General features: G+C 38.5%; 1 protein-coding gene across 2 annotated transcripts in view; it reads left to right on the forward strand.

The window, feature by feature from the left end:
* The window catches only part of GLI2 (GLI family zinc finger 2), a 270,083-nt gene that overhangs the window by 168,384 nt on the left and 78,317 nt on the right, over positions 1–23,382 (forward strand). For both annotated transcript variants that reach the window (XM_034422349.3, XM_034422359.3), the window contains exon 3: positions 5,879–5,984. In XM_034422349.3, coding sequence (XP_034278240.2) covers positions 5,879–5,984 — 106 coding nt within the window. The remainder of the gene's footprint in view (positions 1–5,878; positions 5,985–23,382) is intronic.

Below are 23,382 nucleotides of genomic sequence, written 5' to 3' on the forward strand. Positions count from 1 at the left end.
CAATCCTGGACAAATTTATGTATATGATGCACACTAGTGCACACTAGCAATTCCACATTGCCATACTGAATATCAACACCTTGACTGGATGCCTCCATGAATTTGCAGAAATACTAAAGCGAGGTGAGATGGAGATTGTGTGCATACAAGAGATGTGATGGCAAGGCCAAAAGACTTGTGACATCTGTGAGGTATACAAATTAATCTACCACAGTTTGTCCAACAACAAAGGCATGGCTATCATAATAGGCATTGATCTACAAAGCCATGTTGCTGAGGTCCACCAACACTTTGACCAGTGTTAACTGTTGTATGTTGCTGCCCATTGATTACATGTTTTCTTGTCCTGTGCCGTTCAAATAGGATATAACAAAGAAGTTTTCTCAAAGGCCTAAAGCTTTTTTTAGAAAGAGGTCAACTACAAGTAAATTTGAATGGTCTTCTTCCACATCCACAATATTGCACAAAAAATTTCTAGACAACGAAGCCTCACGTGAAATGAATGGTTAGGAGTCAAATTGAGCAGCACATTCAATTCAACTGCAAAAAGTTAAGATCCTAAGAAATGAAAGGTTGCTTAAGGAGTTACAGCCACCCACAAATACTCTGTTTGTACAAATGAATCCAAAGCTGTGAACAGCATCTTCTACTAGGTTTGTTTTTGGAAACACAGGTCAAATGCCCACTTGTAGCCTAGAAAAGAACAACATGAAGGACACTCTATTTCTCACAGTATTTTTTTAAAAAAATCTGCAGTGATACACAACATGCAACTTTCTGACTGCTGCTATAGTTCCAATTTCCGCCTAGCCAATAGTGGGAGATGCTGGGCAATGGAGAATGACATGTTATGTATTTGTGCGTCTTAAGTATTTGCCTTTTTATTGTAAATGGTTTTGATATGTTTTATGGGAAGTAGAACACTAGTTAGATAAGGAAATGAAACTATGAAATACTGCTTCTATCTCATCTGAACCTTATTTTCTACTGGAAATGTATTTATTTTATTTCTCCGATATTCTGCCTTTCCTCCAGGAACTTGGAGGGTGGGATATTTACAAAGAAAAATTACTGTAGCTGTTAAAACTGGGTGGTTCTCTCACTACCAACTTCTACAGATGTTTGCAAGACATGAGTGTGCTTTGACAGGTTCATCTATGGCACCATAACAAATGTAGACTTGTCTGTTGCTCAGAGAACTATATAAATCAGGCCACTGTGGTTTGTAACTGAGGATGCAAAGTCAGGCTTTATCATTTAGTGTGCTATAAGAATTTAAAGAATAATTATTTAGTAATGAAACAAAAAAACAGCTTAAGAAGAGGACAAAGCCCGGTCAGTGACTTATTTCATGATACTGGGTAGTATATGTTCTATTGTGAAAAAAATGAATATTTAGTAGAATTAAAAAAGAATAGTGTACTTCTACTCACTGTGTTATGTGGAAATAAGTATTGAATGTATGCAGTGGTGAAATCCAAATTTTTTTACTACCAGTTCTGTGGGTGTGGCTTTGTGGGCGTGGCTTGGTGGGCGTGACAGGGAAGGATACTGCAAAATCTCCATTCCCACCCCACTCCAGGGGAAGAATACTGCAAAATCTCCATTCCCTCACCACTCCTGGGGGAAGGATATTGCAAAATCTCCATTCCCACCCAACTCTGGGGCCAGCCAGAGATGATATTTGCCGGTTCTCTAAACTGCTCAAAATTTCCGCTAATGGTTCTCCGATCTGCTCAAAATTTTCGCTACCGGTTCTCCAGAACCTGTCAGAACCTGCTGGATTTCACCCCTGAATGTACAGTATGTGATGAAGCATAAACTGCAGGAGATGGTAAAACTGGGGGGGGGGGAGGCAAAAGAATGCATTGGTGCTGAATGGATATAGACGGAGTACAAAGCGAGTGACCTGAATAAAAGAAATATATTTAGATTTTTCTGTTCATAAAAAGAAAATAAATGAAAATAAAATCACAAAATGTATCTACAAAGGAACAGTGAATGAACTGAGAGGAATGGGGAAACCAAGGAAGTTGTGGTTGGAAGGAATTGATGACATCCTTTAAAAAAAGAGAGAGGGAAAAAAAACTTTAAAGGAGAAGAGATAGTATAGTTTAGGAAATGTGATATGGATGTAATGGAAGCAAAGATGGATTGTTATAAAGATAGGTCTAGTGAAGAATATTGGTGTAGATTAGTTTTAGATTATTTCTTATCTTTTCCTTTCTTTTAATCTTTATCACGGATGTCTGATCCTATGGAATTCATGTAGTTTTCCTCGAGAGGTTACAAGCATGTGTGCATCAGTTCCCATCCTAGATGGCAAAATGACCTAAATGCACACATTTCACTAGGTATGTTTATGATGCTGTTTGAATAATCTGCAATTTACAAATGAGTTGAATCAGACGCCACCCCAAAAAACCTCTCTCTCTCTTCTGAAAGGGAAACCCAATTTAATGCACTGTCAATAAAGACCTGAGGTGTATTATCAGAGGAGAGAATAGAGAAGGGGTCAGAGAAGGTCTCAGACAAAGTGGGAGGGAGCTGGGTCACAGCCGCATGACAGAGCATATCGCCTTGGTCTGCCTGTGGGATTCTCCTCAGATGAAGTCACAATTACCACACTGAATATTAACATGCTGGGAAAGCCATCTGCAGAATCCTCATCTGACTAAGAATGAGAACACAGGGAGGAAAGGCAACTAATTTACAGTTGCTCTGACTTAACCTGTGATCAAAACTCCATTAGGGGCTTACATTTAATAACATTTAAAGTAAAATTGCTTATTTGAAGTAGTTTACAAAATATGCCCAGTGAGTAATGTATGTACTTTACTCCAACAAAGATAATAATGTGGTTGCTAATTATACTTCGCCTGCATACTGAAAGCCAGAGGTAACAGTGCAGCTAGAGAGAGAAAGAGTGGGGGGGGATTCTTTCCACTCCCCACTATCCTGTCAGAGCTGAAGAAGCTTCTTGGATGAGAAGCGAAATGTCTTCAAAAGAAAAAAGAAGAAAGTCCAGTTGCCTTCTGAAAAAGCACCTTTGGGATTGATCATTCATGGCAAATATTATTGGAGAAACTTCTACGTGCAGTATTGCAGGCAAACTCTGCCCACAACCTGGAGTTCAATAGGGCTCAAGGTTGACTCAGCTTTCCATTTTTCTGTGGTCAGTAAAATGAGGACCCAAATTTTGGGGGGCAATATGCTGACATTGTAAACCACCCAGAGGGTGCTGTAAAGCACCATGGAGTGGTATATAAATCTATGTGCTATTGCTACTGCTATATGCTGGACTCTGTCCAGTTCCGAGAGAGTTTGGAATTTTTCCTAAGCATCTAGTGGGCAGCTTGGCCCTGGTTGCACCATGAAATGGATGCATGTCTGAGGTTTTGGTCTGGATTACTCCGATACACCCTCTTGGTGCCAATCCTAGGTTCACAATGGTTTTTTGGATCCAAGAAAAAGGCAAAAAGATGAATCCAACCAGAGTAAGAGCCCATTTTCAGGCCACATTCACCTTAGAGCATATTCTTATGGTCACCCTGTGACCCTGTTTAGAATGATCCATGCTGCTGTTTAAAGTGACCTGGGGAGCCATAGGCCACAAGACTATCTATAAGGCCATAGTGAGAAATGTTCACATGATCTGACAGATAGTCACTTACATTCTCTTGGAGAGGGACTCTGGCAGGCAGGTCCATGTCAGTTGTCTGGGGCAATGTAGAGAGTTGACAGAAAGATGGAAGATCCATTCTCAAGACAACTAGTAGACAAACTCTTTAGGCACCCAAATTGGGGGGGGGGCAGTTCAAAAGTATCTCAGATAAGCAACCACCAAATTTACATGAAGATAAAAGAGAGAGGGGCAGAAGCAAATTCAGACTTACAAGATACTTTTTAGCCAATCTTAATAAAAAATAGTTTTAGGCCAGATAACACAATAACAAAATAACAGAGTTGGAAGGGACCTTGGAGGTCTTCTAGTCCAACCCCCTGCCCAAGCCCTATACCATTTCAGACAGGTGGCTGTCCAATCTCTTCTTAAAAGATGAAGTCTTATGATGTTATCTGGACTAATATTCTAAGAGTCCTGTTCAAATGGACAAATGCTATAAGTTTAGTCAATTGAGTGTTACATCCAAGTCCCACCACAGTTGTTAAGGTGGTCTGGAAGGTGGGCCATGGGTAGGTTGAAGCAAAGATATCAACCTCTTTGAGTCCTCCTGGCTTTGAGGGAGACTGTGGTATAAGGCTGTTGAAAGTGGTCAGACAGCAGTTGCAGAGGGCCTTAGAGGAAGCAGACTTATCTGGCTCACTTCTGTCAGGTTTGAGGTCATGATATACAGTAATACAAATATCTGGTCTTGCTTGACAGTGGTCTTGCTTATCAATGACCTATGGCATAGCTGGAATGATGGGGCTGCATCCATCCTCGTGTTCCTTGATCTCTCGGCTATTTTCCAACCATCCTTCTGAATCAGCTTGGCTTGGCATGGGGAGGACAGGACACTATGCTGCAATGATTCACCACCATCCTCAATGGTTGGTTCCAAAGAGTGTTGATAGGAGGGGGGATTTTCACCCATGGTTTCTCACTTGTAGGATCTCCCAGAGTTATTCATCAGGTTCAGGTTCAGTGTCACCAATGTGAGGATGATACTCAGCTGTACAATTTTAAGAGCTTGTCACCATCTCTAAATATAACTATATATCTTCCCTTTCATATTCACATCTCACAAAAAAAAAAAATCCATAAGCTCTGTCAGTCATTCCTTGTCAGCAAAAATCTAGTAAGGGAGATCAGATTAAAGACTATTTTCCTCTTAGCCCTAATAGAATAAATTGACTTTATAAATCTTCCCTGAATTTTTAAGGGTCTCACATTTTAATGTTTGCTTTTATGTTTTTTTTATCTGATTGTTCAGTACTGCCTAGAATCGCCTTCAGTGAAATGGGTAACTATTTCAATTTGATTTGATTAATAAATTAATTTGATTAATAAAATGATTAAGCCCAATTGTGTAAATGAATATTATTTGAACAGATCTAAATTATATCTAATTGGGACGTAACTCAATGGGTAGTTGAGTGTGCAGATACGCAGTGTGAAGCTTAACCTACTGAAATTCCCATTTATTGGACAACACATCTGCGCTCATGGCTGTACTTTGGGGAGCGTTAATAAATATTGCAGTAGTTCTTCTAAATCAGAGTGTTTTCAGGCCACTTTCTGTGGATGCATGTTTATGAATGAAAACAATAAGGCCAATTCAGGCTGCTTTTTCAGAACTGGAGCTGCAGGTCATCTCTAGCCAGAGCTTCTGATACACACAGACTTCACATTTCGCTGCTTGTTTTTCCATAGCTAGGTAAATATTTCCAAGTTTCACACTATGTTTACGTGTGCATTTGTGTGTGTGTGTGCGCATGGTGCGTGCGCGCACACAGTCACCTTTTAGGGAAAGGTGCTTTAGCAGCCATTCCTAGCAGTGGAAATGATGTGGCTTCTGCCAAGCTCTGTCAACTCTGATTTGTGTTAGGAGTCTAGCATTCCTTGGTGCTTCCTATCATCTCCCTGAGTTCAAAGAGCCCTTAGTTGCTTGTCTTTGTCAAAAACCCTGTAGGAGATCTTTTATGTCGAAGATGTAGGATTTCTCCCCATGACTTTGATTATTTATTCATTCCACTTCTCTGGTGTACTCTAGGGCTGCTATCACTAAGACCCCTTGTCTGCCTCGCACTTGCTCTAAAATGCATGGAGCTTTACTGCCTTTGAAACTATGGGTTTTAAAAAAATAAAATAAGATATGGTGAAGAAGCGTGCTCTTTTTTTTTTAAGTTCTTTTTTTCTTTTTTTCCCCATCCACAGTTCCACAGCACATTTTTCCAGCCTTCCATTCTCCTTTGCCAATTGACATGCGTCACCAAGAAGGAAGATACCATTATGAACCTCACTCCCTTCATGCGATTCATGGGTAAGTCTTGCAAGTTCACTTTTATAGCATAGCCTTTCTTGCGTTTTATGATGTAGAGAAGAAATACATCTGTTACGGCTGCCTTTCCCTTTAGAAAGGCTAAAAGGGTTTCTCAACAGCCTTTGGCTGAACTTCTGGAGCATATGGGAGCTATACTGTAAGATAACATCTCTGATGGGCAAATAAGAGGAAGGCTTGTACTAGTGTAGCAAGTAAGGCATTTTTATTCAGTGACCAACTCATTGTATTGTTGGCTTCGCCAAAACCTATTAGTGTTTCCTCTCTATATATATTTCCTAACCTGAATGTCCCAGAGATTTGGAAACATTACATTGTATCAGTCAAAGTGATATGCATTTTATATATAAACTGTCATTCCATTGTCATGGCTGGTCATCTGTGTGATTGTTAGATGGGAGATCACATCATTGTGTCTGAGTGCATTGATTCATAATCCAAGGATACACGATCTTCTTTTCAAAAAGCAAGTTTCTAGTCCTTTCTGTTGGAGACGTGAATATAAGTAATATTGGGTTGACTCAGTGGCTGGGGCTAGGCTATTGCCACAGGAATGTCAGGTTTTTTTATCTGCTTGTTCTTTCTAGTAATTAACATAAATTGAATGAATTACATGAATACTCAAATCGCTGCAAATAAGCTCATGTGCTATAGTGAATTTAAGAGTTCGTTGTTGAAGATTGCATCAATGCCATTCACTGCAATCGACAGCAAAACTTAAATCTGAAAGCAAGAGATTATCCCACAGAATTTGAGGGATAATAATCCAAAACATGGATTATTTCGGGCTATTTTGACTAGAAACAAGCGTTCCCTCTGCTAATACATTAATTATACTTCTGGAAAAATGAATTCTGTGGCTTGTAAGAATTATGCACAAAAAAGTACATTTCCCCTGAATGGTTTATGCTGTGGGCATAGAAGTATTGATCATTTCAATACTATTTGCATGCTTATAGCAGGGCAAATAGAGTGACGTAGAACTGCACGGGCAATAAAGGCTCAGGCAGTGGAAATATTTATCTTTCTGTCTTTGAGATTATAGCCAATTTTGCTTTCAGGATTGCTTTTGCAACCATACCGTCTACCAAACTTAACAACAGCAACCAAACATTGAGATTCTCAATTATCCGAGCATATACCTAGCATCATATTGTAGCTTCTTTTTCTGTATGGCACAATACGCTTGTCATATAGATGAACTTGTTTGCTCTTTCTACTCCACTCAACTCTGGATTAGAACCCACCATTCATCAATATTGCAAAACCTTCTTCGGTGTCTCAGAGGCACACCAACCTTTCCGATGAATTTGTATTTCTGAGTCTTTCTCACCGGCAAGCGATAGAGAAGGATTTGCGGTAAAGCAACACAAGACTTTGGAGAGAGAGAGAGAAAAGTCTCGAGAGAGGCATCAAGGGGCTCCTTAGCTGCTTCCAAATCTTGTAGCAATCGGAGTGGGGGGGGAAGAACCCTCTTTTCATCACAGCATAATGAAAAGCTGCGCAGCTGAGGGGGTTTTCCTCCCCCTTTCTCTTCTGGAATGCTGTTTCCGGATATTCCCCCCCCCCTCTTTTTTTTTCTTTTTTCTTTTTTTGAGAAGAGGAACTGCTGTGAGGATGAAGGCAGTCTGAAGTCCTGACAGCTGGGCAATTTCATGCAATGAAGAGCTGCGGAGGACTTTGAAAAGGGTACTAACTGCTTCATTGTTGCACAGAAATACCAGGCACAGTGCCTGGGACAGAATGTGCTTCTCTGGCTGTTCAGAGTATCCCTCGGTGGGTTTATCATAGCTGCCTAGCAAGCTTGTTGATTGCTGCAGCAAAACGTCCCATCATTCTGAGGGAGATCATCAATAAAAACCTAAGCAGTATTATTGCATGTGAGACAGCAGAGAGAATGCTATAAACTTTTAGTTTTGTGAAGGAAAAGAGGGTACCCAGTATTGGAGAATGTTTCTTTCTTTACAAATAAAGCATCCAACAGTTTCTAGTCTTGAGGCTTATTGAGATGTAATTTAGAGTGCTTCTAGGTTAGAAACTGCTAGATGCTTTATTTGTATAGAAACAAACATTCTCCAATCTTGGGTATCCCCTTTTCCGTCACAAAACCTCCATAGAGTTCATTCCAATTTACCTGAGAATAGGCTTGTCTCTGAGTCCTTATTCTCTGAAAATTCTTCTGAATATGAAGAGTGAACAGAATGGAGCCATCCAGAGCAGTGGTGAAATCCTCTGATATTTGCCACTGGTTTGCTGTGCGCAGGCTTAAGAAGGTAAGTAGAACAGCAAGGGGAAGAAAACAGCTGTGCCGCACAATTTAGATTCACTAGAAAGCAGGATTTCCTGCTTTCTAGTGAATATAAATTGCTCGGCACAACTGATCGTCAGAAATACCAGTTCAGATGAACTGGTAACCTTTTTTTACTATCAGTTCACCCGAACCAGTAGCTTTTATTACTACCAGTTCGCCCGAATTGGCGCAAACCGGTAGCATTTCACCCCTGATCCAGAGTATCCAGGTGAATTCTCAAATCCCACACAAGTGAATAGAAACTAACCTCTTGTTTTTAAACCTCTAAGGGAAAAAAATCATTAAGCAAAGAATTACAAATTGGAAATTAGTAAGAAGCATCACAAATATGTGCAACAGTGGCAGTTTTCTGTCATTTTTAATGTTTTAATGTACTTAGTTTTATAATTTTGTATGCTGCTTTAACTTTTGATTGGGAGCTGTCCAGAGTTGGTTATAAGATGGGCAACTATATAAATGTTTTAAATAAATAAACCAACATTATCAATATTGATCTTAAACTGAAATAAACGCTAGGGATCTCTAATAGCCTTGTTGTTATTATTGTTGTTCCTTCTTTACTACTCATTTATCCCAGAAATTCAGAGGGTTCATTGATTAATTTTATTAGATGGGAATCTAGTTAATCCATGAACCACTGAGACCAATCGTCCTCAAATACACCATAAATCAGCCAGTGGTCTATTACATATTATCTTATTAAGCAGAAACTCTCTTTAGAGATCTGTTTAAGTTAGTGATATATAATGCTACTAATTTTCAGCCTCTAAAGACTCAATGCCCTGCAAGAGTAGTTGTACTCATTGTGAATAACTGGTTTGATTAAAAAGATGAAGGCATCAACATAGGCCAGCTCACCTAGCAGAATTCCTCTGCCCGATTGAAATGTGCATGTTTAACCAGATTTATTATTTAGACACGAAGTTGCAGCCAGATACAATAAAATGTTGTTTTTAACTGTTTAAAAAAGTGACATCAACATTTTCAGTTTACTTTGGTACTGGAAGGCCCATAGCAAGAAGCTGTTAGGAATGAGAGGCCTTTTCTGTCTCCTTGGCAGAAAATGTAGTGTGGAAGTCAGAGAGCATGGCTTTCATTGATTCCAGACTGAAAACAACTTAAGAACAGGTTTGTATGTGTGCTAATAGAAAAACCTGGCCAAGAATGAGCCGGAATACACCCTGTGTAGATGCAAACTGATAGGACAACAAGTCAGAAATATAGAAATATGAATGTGGAAGAATTCCATCGTAGTCTTCTGCTCCAGATGAATCCACAATAAGAAGAGCACCAGCAAAATAAATCTGATTAGCCTTCTTCTTCTCCTAAAAAAAATTCTGTGAGAGAGCCCTGGGCAGCTGGATTTGTTTCATTAAGTGAATTAGATGGCTGGGGCCTCTTTTGTCTTTTAAAACTTGCATTTTCAGTAGTTTGAGGTTCTTGTTCATTGCATGAAGAAGTTCAAGCCCTAAATGAGCTTTCTATGGATTTTTTTTATTTTTAAAAACATATTTTTATTTTAAGATAATTAAATATTTTATTTATTTTATTATTTTATAATGTATAATTTATAAAAAATAAACATACTTCAAATATTTTATTTAAATAAATACACTTAATAAATAAATAAAGGTATTTGGATTCAAAATAACTATTTTGATCATCTGCTCTGCAGTAAATTCTCAAGAGAATAGTTCTTTCCAGTGAAGTTTCTCTCACTTTATTTTATTATATTTTGTTATTTTATTTTATTTTTTAAAAAAACAAAACATTTAAGCTTGCTACATAAATATTTTGTCATTGGAACTGTTGGCCAACAATTGAAGGCCATTCTGGGCATAAAATTAGAAGCGTGGTAGAACATTTTCAGATGAACATATTTTATTGAATGGTACAATCTTTTGTAAATCAAAACTCACTTCATGTGATATTTATGTCTTTTAATAGAAATCTGGTACAAGATTGTTTCTGATTTTTGACTACTATAAACTAACATGGCTTTCCTGTTATCTGGCCATAAAAGTGGGCTGAATACAACCTGTTGTTATGCTGATGATACAGAATAATTCTTGTTAAAAAGTCTTTAGTTATAAATATTTCAAATTAATATTGATATTAAAGATGATTAATCTCAGTGAGTTTAGGAGTAGAGATAATGGTTGGAAAAACAAATATCAGTTCAAGTAATACATGTATCTAGAATTCATTTATAAAGGAAAGACTTTTCAGGTATTTCAACTTCACACTTTATGGAATCAAAATTGGACTTTAAAGTGGCAGGATAAGAAGAATATTGATTGCTTTGAACTTTTGTATTGGTGAAAAACTTGAGCATATTATGGACATTCAAGAAAACAAATTGATGGATCATTGAATAAATCAACCCAGAGTCCTCAGTGGGAGCATAAATGACTAGACTCAAATTATCCTACTTTGGGCACATTAAAGGGTCTAATGCTGGGAAAGGTGGAAGAAAAGAGAAGAAGAGGATGACCAGTGGATGGATTCAGTTACAATTACAGTAAGATATTGATCTAATAAACATGTGAAGAAAGGATTCCATTAAACCAAAATGAATCCAAATTGGGTGGGGGGGGCACAACAGCAGTTGTTCTGTTTCTTTACTTCCAGTCGTAGCCAAAATTGGAAAAGCTAAGTATTCATCCTGGGTAATGCTTGGAAATTCATATTAGCAATAGTAATAGCACTTAGACTTATATACTGCTTCACAGTGCTTTACAGCCCTCTCTAAGTAGTTTACAGAGCCAGCATTTTGTCCCCAACAATCTGGGTCCTCATTTTACCAACCTCAGAAGAATGGAAGACTAAGTCAACCTTGAGTTGATGAGAATCAAACTGCTGAACTGCTGGCAGGCGACAGCCAGCAGAAGTAGCCTGCAATATTGCATTCTAACCACTGCGCACTATGGCTCTTCATAAGGCTGCAGTAGGGACTGGAACATCATAAAAACACCCCACATCACTACAAAAAAAACCAAACAGTGGCAGGCCATTTCAGTATGATTGACAATAAAACTGCATCATGAGCAGTGCTGAGGAGATGGGTTAACTTAAAGATGTATCTATATGGGAAGGAGTCAAGCAAAAGTTTAAGAAACACTGGCCTAGAATTCTTATCCCCATAGTGATCAAAGCCATGCTCGTGGGAAGCCCCAAGGTGGGTTGATTGTTTCTTTGTTGATTTTATTTTATTTATATTCCCACTTTCTTTCAGGAGCTCAAAGCAGCATATACATTGCTTTTTCATTCCATTTTCCCCCTCAACATCAATCCTGTGGAATAGGTTGGACTAAGAGAGAGAGAGAGAGAGAGAGAAACTAGCTCAAAATGACAATGGAAGCTTTTATTGATGAGGATGGGCTTGAACCTTGATCTCCCAGGTGTGAGTCCAATACCTTCACAATTATATCATGCTGGCTCAGAACATCACTGAAGTTGAAATCAGGGTCATCAAGATATGGAAAGAGTAGCTACATTTCTAATTTTGGTTTATTTCATAAATTTAACTTGTAATACTGTTGTCGGACTGATTGTATATCATTTCAGTAGATACTTTCTTATTTCAAAAAGTTCTACACTAGACATTGTCATTGGTTGGTATAAAGATGGAAAATTGAATCCTTTTTCAGAATTGTGAAGATTATTTCAGAAATGATAGGCATATAGCCACAACTACCACTATACTTTTTGGCAATCCTATATTAAACCTTGAAGCCTTCAAAGATCACAAGAAGATCCATCATAAGCAAAGCATTAATAGAAAACATGGGTTTTAAGTACAAAACTGACATTGCATCAAACGAATTTGGCTAAATTCTCAGTAGGAAATTTGGCCTCTGGTTGTATGTGCAGTGTTCATAAGCATTGCATTAGGAATAATCATGCAATAGGCTAGTATTCAATGGTGCTATATATTAGGAAATATTTCTGAGTGAATCATTTCAGTATTTTTGTTGTCATTATAACCATAATAATTAAAACTTATATATATATATAAGAATTTTGTTCCCAAACTGCTTCATACTTTCCCTATGGGAAACCTGGAAAGTCTTATATTCTAAAGAAAAATGAAGTCACGAAGCTTGGGCTTTATGATTAATATGATCAGAGCCCGAAAGAGGCTCTCCCAATTCATCATGGCCATATTCTAGCTGTCGACTTTCTTGCCTGTTCCAAATGTATCTAATTACACGAACACTGCACCGCAAATTAAGTGTAGTCTCATTTGTTGTCAACCACAGAGTCTTATTATCTGCCTGCTGCTTTGTGTCAAAGGTTTGTTTTTTAGCTCCTCAACATAACAGGACTCTATATTCCCTTTTATCACTGTTTGCATATAGCCTAATGAGTGGGAGTTATTTCATCCCAGCTGTTGAGAGAATGAGTTCAGCTGGAGTTCCAATGCAACTTGGAGGTACACAAGGAAAGTTGATTTCATGCATTGAGAAAGTGACCCCGAATTACAGCAGTGCTCAAAGGGCATATTGATATCCAGTTAATAAGTGGGTAGCAGGTAAATAGATTTGCAATGGCAATTTCTTTCATTGGGCGAGAGAGGATACTTTTTTTTTCTTTGTTATGTTTCAAGAATGTTCCATTATCCAAACAAAGCTCAAGCATCCAACATGTTCCTCTCAGGAACACAATTTTCGAAGTCTGGAGAGCCTCCAAAATCCCTATTCATTGTTTTCTCACCATCACGTTGCAGACTGTTCATTACCAGGGACCCAGGAATCAGGAGCAAAATGGCTTGAAAGGCCAGAAAAATTGAGCCTTCCCTCTAGAACCCATGCCCCAAATTGAGTAATGGAACCAGGGATGACCGAAAGTGAAGAGAAGGCTTCCCTTCCCTATCACCTTGATTCTAAAGCTAATGGTATATTAGTTGAATAGTATTGTACTTACAATACTGAATAGCATTGTAATCTGAGTTGAGATTTTTTTTAATGGGAAGCAGTATGTAAATGTTTTAAGTAGATTCAAATGTACTCAAGCGGCATATTGCCCTGCTCCCAATCCGGTACTAGATGCAATCCTCTTTGAATCTTCAAAAGGGTGAATTGATTTTCCACAGTGGGCATGGCAAATAAAGGTCTGTACCAGGGGTGGGTTCTACTTATCTTTACTACCGGTTTGCAGTGGGGCTGTGCATGTGTGCACGCTCTTCTGCGCAAGCGCAGAAGCTTCTGCACATGCTCAGAAGCATTTTGATGATGTGGTCGGTGGGCGGAGCCTCCTGCCAGTTTTACTACCGGTTCTACAGAACCGGTGCGAACCGAGGGCAACCCACCACTGGTCTGTACTATAAAAAACAGAATAATAATAGAATAATAGAAGAACAAGTTGGAAGAGACTTTTGAGGTTTTCTAATCCAAACCCCTGCTCAAGCAGGAGACCCTACACCAGAACACATATGTGGGGGGGGGGAGCGCCAGAAATTGGAAGAGCAGCTCCCCGGTGCGCACACACAGGAGTGCCAGAAACCAGAAGAGCAGTTCCTCAGCACGCATGCACACCCTGGGAAGCTGAGCTTCCAGTTTCTGGCAAGCGCATGCACGCCAGTCACCTGGTCTTCCGGTTTCTGGCACGCATGCATGAGCGAACACCAGCTGCTTGATGCGCATTCATGTGCCGGAAACCAGAAGCTCAGGTTCCCGGTATGCACATCCACACCAGGGAGCTGGTGACCAGACCAGCTGGCCAGTGCGCATGTGCACATGTGCATGTCAGAACTCAGAAGAGCAATGGGTGATGGCTGGCATGCCTGGAGAGATGTCTCTGTGTGCCACTTCCAGCACATGTGCCATAGGTCCCTATATTAGGGACCTATGCATTAGGGACCTATGCAAATGGGTCCCTATATTAGGGATCCATTTTAGAAAATGGCTGTCCAAACTCTTCTTAAGAACCTCCAATGTTGAAGCACTCACAACTTCTGGAGGCAAGTCGTTCCACTGATTAATTGTTCTAACCAAACTTAAATACAATTGCAGAAGGTCTGTTCCATAGTTATTTTCAGAAATGTTATGGAAAGTAAAGTATGCAAGCATTTGAAGACAAAAGCAATATGGAATTGCAGAACAGAAAGCAAGGAGGTTGATGGAATGATTGAGTGGTGAAGCTTAACAAGATAGATCATGTTGCACTGTTTTTATTAACATTTATTGTATCGATGTTCTTAATCACTAATTCCATTGAAATGATTTAGCATCTCCTATTGGTTCTCCTTTCTTGGGATTACTTAATAATACATTGTGTGGATCTATTTCAAAATAATAAACAAACAATGTTAGGTTGGTTAAAATAAGCAATACTATAAATAACATTTGCCTAGGAAAAGAGATAGCTGCTTTGAAGGCTTGTCAGACAGGTGTGATATTCACATAACACCAGTGTTCTGGAGCATGTTTTGGGAATCAACTCTGAAGTATATCACAGTCTTAATTTTCAGATGTGCTTATGCACGCACAAACATACAGCAAGAAAACATTGCAGATTCATTTTCAGAGTGCCAATTCTTATGTGGCCAAACGACAATAACCATTAGCATATTTAGGTAGCCCACCAAGTTTACAGTAAGTACAGTAAGATGCAGAAGTAGGAAGAAAAAGGTCTTAGTGAAGATTATGCCTATTCAAAGTCCTCCAAGCATATATATCCCCTCCCCTCCGGATATCATGTGACCCCCCAAAAAGGAATTTGCTTCAATTGTATTCCCTTTCTTTGAAACCCATTGTCTTCAATTATCTTTAAGAGAAAGTTGCCCAGAGTCATTGTGTACGTAGGTAACCTTAAAGATGAACTACTAACTTATTGTTTAATTTGTACATCTGTCGAGGACATGATAGGAAAAAAGTGGAAGGAGTAGCTAAAAATTAAATTTTTTATCCAAATTTTGAAATATTTCTTCTTTAATCCTGCAGCCTGGAACCAATGAGATCAGACTCTTTTTTTTAAAGAACTATATAGAATTCAACCCAATCAAATGCCAATAATAGTTTCCAAGTTTACGAAGTTTGCTTTAATCATTGCTATGTTATGTTCCCTGATTTAAACTTACCTACTCATATGAGAGCTTCTTTCCTTCACCCACCTATTCCTGCACATGCACAACACAAGAGATTTTGACAAAAACTCTTAATTCAGCTTTTTTGGACCAAAAGAAAAAAAAAAGAAAAGAAAAAGAAAGAGCCCAAAGGCTAATGCATTATAAGCTCTCTGCTAGATTTTGACTTAGCAAACGATTCTTCAAAGCAGCTGCTTTCCTGTGGTTGAAAGTTGTCAGACACCATGAAATGTAAGAAGAAAGGTAGTATTGTTTTTAGGTTGATGTCCTGGCACGTTTTAGGATGCAGTTTCAGCACTGTTGTTGTTATTCAGACAGCACTATAAAGCTTCAGGGCTACATGACTGGTGAAGTCCTTAATACAGGAAAAGATCCTCAAGAGTTGCCACTGTTTTTTTTTTTCCTTCCTCCGTCAAGCCAAAAAAAAAAAAAATACACAAAACCCAAAAACAAAAATCTGAAGGGTTTAACAAAGAAAAGAAAACAGACTGAAGCCCATGTTATTTTGCTATTGACAAGAAGAGAAGTTGGGGAAGAGAAGTTAGATTTTTCTATAGTATATTCTAGTGACCTCTCTGTCTTGCCTGTTATATTTGTTAGATGCTATAATCTTCATAACTCAGGTAAACAGAGTGGGAAAACAAATAGAAAAGCCATTGAACTGAAACAGTACTTCTAACACCAGTTCTCTGCCTCAAGAGAATTTATATTACCGTGTTTCCCTGAAAATAAGACCCTGCCTTATATTTTTTTGAACTCTGAAAAAGTGCTTGGCCTTATTGCCATGCGCTCAAAAGCTCGACTGGGCTTATTATCAAGGGATGTCTTATTTTGGGGGAAACAGGTAATCTATAAGTAGATTAAGGATTGGATTCTATCATTCCCTGTCCAGATTTCTGTAAAATAAAGTAAAGGTGTCCCTGCGGATTTTAATCCGCTAATTAATATTAGTAATCATCTCCAATCAATCATTAGAGATTGTTCAACAGGAGAACCTACTGCTTAGTGACAGACCACAACTATGAGTAACTGTTGGGTTAGTCTGCCTGAAAATAATAGAAAAGTGGTTGGCCCATTCTGTATAAGCTTCAAAAATCACAATATGTGTTAATAGAATAGAATAGAATAGAATAGAATAGAATAGAATAGAATAGAATAGAATAGAATAGAATAGAATAGAATAGAATAGAATAGAATAGAATAGAATAGAATAGAATAGAATTCTTTATTGGCCAAGTGTGATTGGACACACAAGGAATTTGTCTTTGGTGCATATGCCCTCGGTGTACGTAAAAGAAAAGATACATTAGTCAAGAATCATAAGGTACAACATTTAATGATAGTCATAGGGTACAAATAAGCAATTGAATCATGCTAGGAAACAATCAGTATAAATCTTAAGGATACCAGCAACAAGGTTACAGTCATACAGTCATAAGTGGGAGGAGATGGGTGATAGGAACGATGAGAAGATTAATAGTAATGCAGACTTAGTAAATAGTTCGACAGTGTTGAGGGAATTATTTGCTTAACAGAGTGATGGAGTTCGGGGAAAAACTCTTCTTGTGTCTAGTTGTTCTGGTGTGCAGTGCTCTATAGTGTCGTTTTGAGGGTAAGTTCATATATTGCCAATTCTAGTCCTCATATGCTGACATTTATTGTCCCAAGTAGCATATTAATGTTTGGTCAGAAAGAAGATGAAACTGCAGCCTTTGGCATATTTAATTGGACAGCCTTCCCCAAGTAGTCACTCCTTTGATTTATTAAATGACAACCGTCATAATTTCTATCTTGGGATGGCCAAAGAAAGTTTTAAGTGTAGCTGACTGAAAGATTTGGGAAATTCCATACAGCATTAGGAAAGGATGTAATAAGGAAGAAATTCTACAGTGGTCCTGGCTTCTGAGAAAATATGCATAGGAATGCAACAACAGTTGCACACAACTGAATCATTAATAGAGCAATGATAACTGCTTCAGAGGTTGTTTTTGTTCTCATGTGAGTGATATATACGTATAAACATTATCTTTATCTTCTCAGTTTAAAATACACATCTTTTATATAGTGTGACTTTCTGGACAGATTCTAGTTTCAGCTGGTTTCCAGAATTGTTGGGAAAATGCTAAAATCAGTCCAAAAAGTCACCAATCAGATATATATGGCTATTAAGACATTCACATTGATAAAGGGGTTAGGATATCTGGTTGATGATTTGATCAACAAAAATAAAATCGGGGAATCTTCCCCAAGATGGCTGCTGCCCAATAGGAAGAATTATCTCTCCTGCTGACAATCTACTGATTTTGCTGCCAAACCTGGTTCTTTGGCACTGTTGTTCCCTGAAGGGACTTAGGAATGACCCAAAACAATGTTTGGATGGCTGTGGACCTGCCCAGGATGGAAAATCTTGATTATTGCAGTTCTCTTTGAGAGCAACCAGAAAGTCACTAGTCTGCTATCCACCTTTTCCTCTTAGCAGACCATTCTTGTAAGCTAGCCTGGGTTTTAACTTCACTTTTTGAAGTTTTTGTTTTGCTTTATTTTTTATCATTAAAAGTTAACTGGTTGGTTGAATGCTGATTTATTTCAACCCCCTGCTATATTTTATCTCTTCTTCTTACTTTTTTTTCCTTTGATTTACTTGGCTGTTTTTTTTAACTTCTGCTTTTCCATATGGAAAATCACACGTCTTTCTGGATAGTGAAAGTGCTTTCTTTTACTTGATTTAGATTTTTATTGGGCATTCACTACATGGATTTTATATTTTAACTATTTCCAAAAAGTTTGGAGCTTATTTTTCTCAATCTTTTTTTAATTTTATTTTGAATCAAAATATCCAGAAACTATCTCCCTTGTTCCTTTGTCTGTTTTTTATTCTGCTTTGAAGAACTCTCTTCTTTACTACATAGAGCAACCACATTTCAGATTTCAGACAGGGAATGAGGCTGACACTCGAAAAAAAGACTGTTTGGTAACATGAAAATCTTAGCTGAAAGCTATTTTAAAACGTTTGATGAACTCATAAAGCTGTGGAAAACATTCAGAAACAAGTAACAGGAGATAAACTAAGGAATGTGATTGGAAAGCAATAGATTTGCTGGTAAGAAGTATGAACTCAGAATTAACTGCGTTGACTTCATAAGCCTCCCTGAAGTTCAAGCCTGCTTTCTTATACAATAGCAGAAAGCTGTCTGAGTGGATAAGTGACAAATTGGTCTTTTTTTAATGGATTGAAAGACATTGGGGAACACACTTAACTGGGAAACAATTTCATCTGGACTTTTTTGGGAAGATAGATTGGCTTTGGACATTGGATGTATTACCATATATTTCGGAGTATAAGATGGACTCCCCCACCCAAAAGTGGGTGGATATGTCTGTGCGTCTTATACAGCAAATGTTGCTGAAGCCCCACCCCACCCGCTGGCCCCCACCCTTCAGCCGCTTTCGGCCTGCACAGGTCATATTTTCAGCCTCCGCATGCTCCACTTTAGACCTGTTCCAGGCTGTGAGGATTGCCACAGCACATTGCTGCCTCTGCGCATTGCATTTTCAGCCTCTGCATGTCACATTTTTGGCCTCCGCACGCCCCATTTTTGGCCTTCACATGTTGCATATTTGGCTGGTTCCAGGTGGCGGGGATCAGCGGCGGTGGTGATCCCGCCATCTGGAATGGGCTGAAAACGTGGAGGCCAAGAACGACACACAAAGGCCAAAAACGCAATGCACAGAGGCCAAAAACATGACACGCAGAGATGGCGATGAGCTGTGGTAATCCCCGCAGCCTGGAACAGCTGATTGGCAGTATTCCGGGAGGCCAATCCAACTGCCAATCAGCTGCTCATGCTGAATCAAGCTGCGATAACATGCTGAAGCTGACCAGGCTGTTTGCTGTTTGCTGCAAGGAAGCTAGTCGGATGAATATGAATGGATGCTGGTACGCAGAGGCAGAACTTTTTTTTCTTGTTTTCCTCCCCAAAAACTAATGTGTGTTTTATACTCCAAAACATCATATACTCCAAAAAATACGGTATATTTAATCCGACAACAGTTAATAAGAGATGCCATTAAGAGACAAACATGGAAATTTGATCCAGCATGAATCAGTGTTAATTCTTGGGGTGGTTTGGGATGGTTAAGAAGTCATGGTAAATTTTCTCTGAATTTATTATAATAACAGAGGGGTTTGACATTTTAATCTTGTCTTTTTTATTATTGTTCTTCCTGTTTACAAATTTGTCATTAGTATATAGATGACAGGTTAATAATTTGCAAATAGAATTAGTAGTTTAAAATTTGAAGGGGGCTATTTTGCAAGGGATGGGAAACTAATATTGTAATATATTAATCAGTATTCAACTGGGGGGATAATATGGCATATGTGTTAATTTTTTAATGCACTTTTTAATGTCTTGTTTATTTTGTCTTTTTTCTTTTTTTTGCCTCTTTAAAACATTTTTGGTGTTTTGTATTTTAACTTTTTTTAAATAAAATAAAAATAAAAAAATAAAATCAATATTAAGAAACAGCCCTCATTAGAGACAGATCTTTCTGGTATTTCTTCAGAATAGTTTGTGCTGTTTTTACCAGCAAGATTAAACTCTTGCATTACTCTTTCCAGTTAAAATATATTGTCACAACAAGAATATTATAATTTTGCATTACCTCGTCCTGTATTTTAACATGCCAAAATAAATATGTATTTTAAATTATAGCACTGGAAAATTTTACACCAAGTTTCTAAATAGACATTACTTAATTGTTTTTTGCATCATATTCTGCCTGTTCTGGGAAATTTACATTATCTCAATATCTGTTCTATCCAGTGGTGGGTTGCCCCCAGTTCGCACCAGTTCTATAGAACCGGTAGTAAAACAGGCGGGATGCTCCGCCCACTGACCCTGACATCATCAAAATGCTTCTGCGCTTGCACAGATGCTTCTGTGCTTGCACAGAAGAGCGTGTGAGAGCAAAGTGAGCGAGCGTGCCCGGCCCCGTTGTGCAACCATTAGTAAAGGTAAGTAGAATCCACCCCTGGTTCTATCATGTCTACAAATAGGTAGTTATTTATTTATTTATTTTATTTTAAATTTCTATACCGCCCTTCTCCCTGAGGACTCAGGGCGGTGTACAGCCAAAATTAAAAAACATGCAGTACAAATATTAGAAACAGTTAAAAACAAATATATAAATTTGGCCCAATTAAAACTCACTACCAATTAAAACATTTAAAATTTCTTCTTAAGCCAGCCCGGCTTGCTTAAAAAAAAAAGGGTTTTAAGGGCACGACGGAAGGCGCTGAGGTCTTGGATTCTCCTTATCTCTGGGGGCAGTTATGATAGCATTTCCTAGTGCTTGTATATTGTCATTCTAATTGGACACTGTCTTACTTAGTAGGCTTCCCCAACCTAGTTTTCTACCAAGTCTTAAGACGATAACTATCAGAACTCTGCAGCTACCATGCCTATTAGCCATTCTAGTGAAGAAATTCTGACAGTCTCAACTTTTTTAAAAATTACTTTCACCCACTAATGACTGTAGGAGCACAGCTATGTCTTAATATGGTCACTGGAAGGGTAAGATCATACTTTCAGCTCTTGGGGTGAGAATTAGAATTGTTACATTTACTCAAAATAAACTCTTATAGCAGCTAAAATATACTAAAATTATACTGAATATTTTCTAGGGTAACGATTTCCCAAAGTTTGGGCTAAATTAACCCCTTGATATAACAAATTATCACATAGCCTGGTGGCCTTATATTTTTTTTAATTATTTTGCATTGGAGTTTCCCAAGTTTAAGGAAGGAAAGAAAATGATGACAATTACTTATGTCTAAGCAGAAGTTAAAAAGGGGACACCCTTTGCTTTAAAGTCACTTTTTATAGAAGGAAGCTCATAAAACAGTTTAATTTCACAACAGTATCCCAGCATTGTATATTGTTACACATTCTTCTATAGGATTTTTTTTTTTAATCTTTAGTTTCTTTTGATTGATGGTTCTTCTTAAGTTCCTTCAAGACTCATCTCTAACACTGAAAAAGCTAAGCATTGGGAGTTTTTTGTACATATGTGCTGAAAGTTAATAACTCATTAAATACTGGTGTGTTTGGACACACCATTCTTTGAATGTTAGCTTTGCCCAGGAATAGCTACATATCTTCTGATATGGATTGGAATGGTACTGAAAGGAAGTAGACTGACCAAGCTAAAATTACAATGGTTTTCATTTATTTATTTATTTATTTGTTCAACTTGTATGCCGCCTTTCTCCGAAGACTCAAGGCAGCTTACAATGCATTTAAAAACTATATATAAAACATTAAAAGTTAAACCATTAAAATCAATTAAAACCCATTCACACCATTCATGGCCAGATCTCGCCAGATCGCAACAGCGAGATCAATGGCCCCAGGCCTGCTGGAAGAGCCAGGTCTTCACCACTTTTCAGAAGGCCAATAGGGTGGGGATGATCCGGATCTCAGAAGGTAACTGGTTCCAGAGAGCTGGGGCAGCCACAGAGAAGGCCCTCCCCCACAGGCCCACCAGCCAGCATTGTTTAGCTGACGGGACCCAGAGGAGACCAACTCTGTGGGATCTTACCGATCACTGGGAGCTATGCGGTAGAAGGCGGTCTAGAAGATACCCTGGCCCTGAGTCATGTAGGGCTTTAAAGGTAATAACCAACACCTTGAATTGTGACCGGAGACCAATAGGGAGCTAGTGCAGCTCACGGAGAATTGGTGTAATGTGGGTGTACCTAGGTGCACCCACAACAGCTCTTGCGGCTGCGTTCTGGACCAACTGTAGTCTCTGAACACTTTTCAAGGGTAGCCCCATGTAGAGCGTGTTGCAATAATCTAACCGTGAGGTGACAAGGGCATGAGTGACTGTGAGGAGAGCCTCCTGATCCAAATAGGGTTGCAATTGGTGCACCAGGCGAACCTGTGCAAAGGTCCCCCTAGCTACAGCTGACAGATGTTGCTCTAATCTTAGCTGTGAGTCTAGGAGGACACCCAAATTGTGAGCCCATTCTGAGGGGGATAATTTCATGATAATAATACAAAAAAAAAAAAAACAACCAACAAAAAGGCCCATTTTCTTAAAAAGCTGTGTCTCATTTGAAACCAAAGCCTGAAGTCAGAAATGTTCATTTGTGTGATGACAGTTCAAACTCCTATCAAAATTGTGTGGTATTGATCCCTAATATTTTCTTCAAATACGGCATTCAAAAATACAGCCTCTGTTTTCTACAGGTGCAGGTCACTAGTTTATATGAAAATTATGCTCATAAGTGAAGTTCACATGCTTTTTATCTGTCTTACTATGGAACAATATTTGAAACTGAATTGAAATTTGCAAATTCAGCCTGCTGAATCGTGTTGAAATTCTTTTTAAAAGACTTGATGTCTTCTAGAAGTAGCAATAGTGATAGCACTTAGACTTATATACCACTTCACAGTGCTTTACAGCCCACTCTAAGCAGTTTACTGAGTCAGAATATTGCCCCCAACAATCTGGGCCCTCGTTTTACCAACCTCGGAAGGATGGAAGGCTGAGTCAACCTTGAGCCAGGTGAAATACTGCCAAACTGCAGGCAGGCGGCAGTCAGCAGAAGTAGCCTGCAGTACTGCACTCTAACCACTGTGCCACCACGGCTGTAATATATTGTTTGACACTAAAAGTAATCCATTGGCCCATAACAATAGGAAATAAGCTTTAGCTTGTTTTTTAGGAATGTTTTAGAGATCTTACAACCAATAAAAATGGTGATGTCACTATTTTTTATTGTTGTTGATTCCATAGGCTTATCATAATTGAGGAACATAGTCTTCTCCAGAAGATTCTCTATGGTTTCATGATGGAAAACATTTGAAATTAGGAAGAGATGAGTCAACTCAATTAGACTGCCTATACCATGTGGTTTGAAAGACTGTACACACTTTAGTCTAGTGTAAGACCACCCAAGTAGTCTGTGGTTA

Source organism: Pantherophis guttatus, chromosome 1, assembly GCF_059756535.1.
Source record: "Pantherophis guttatus breed Tessera chromosome 1, ASM5975653v1, whole genome shotgun sequence".
Lineage (NCBI taxonomy): Eukaryota > Metazoa > Chordata > Lepidosauria > Squamata > Colubridae > Pantherophis > Pantherophis guttatus.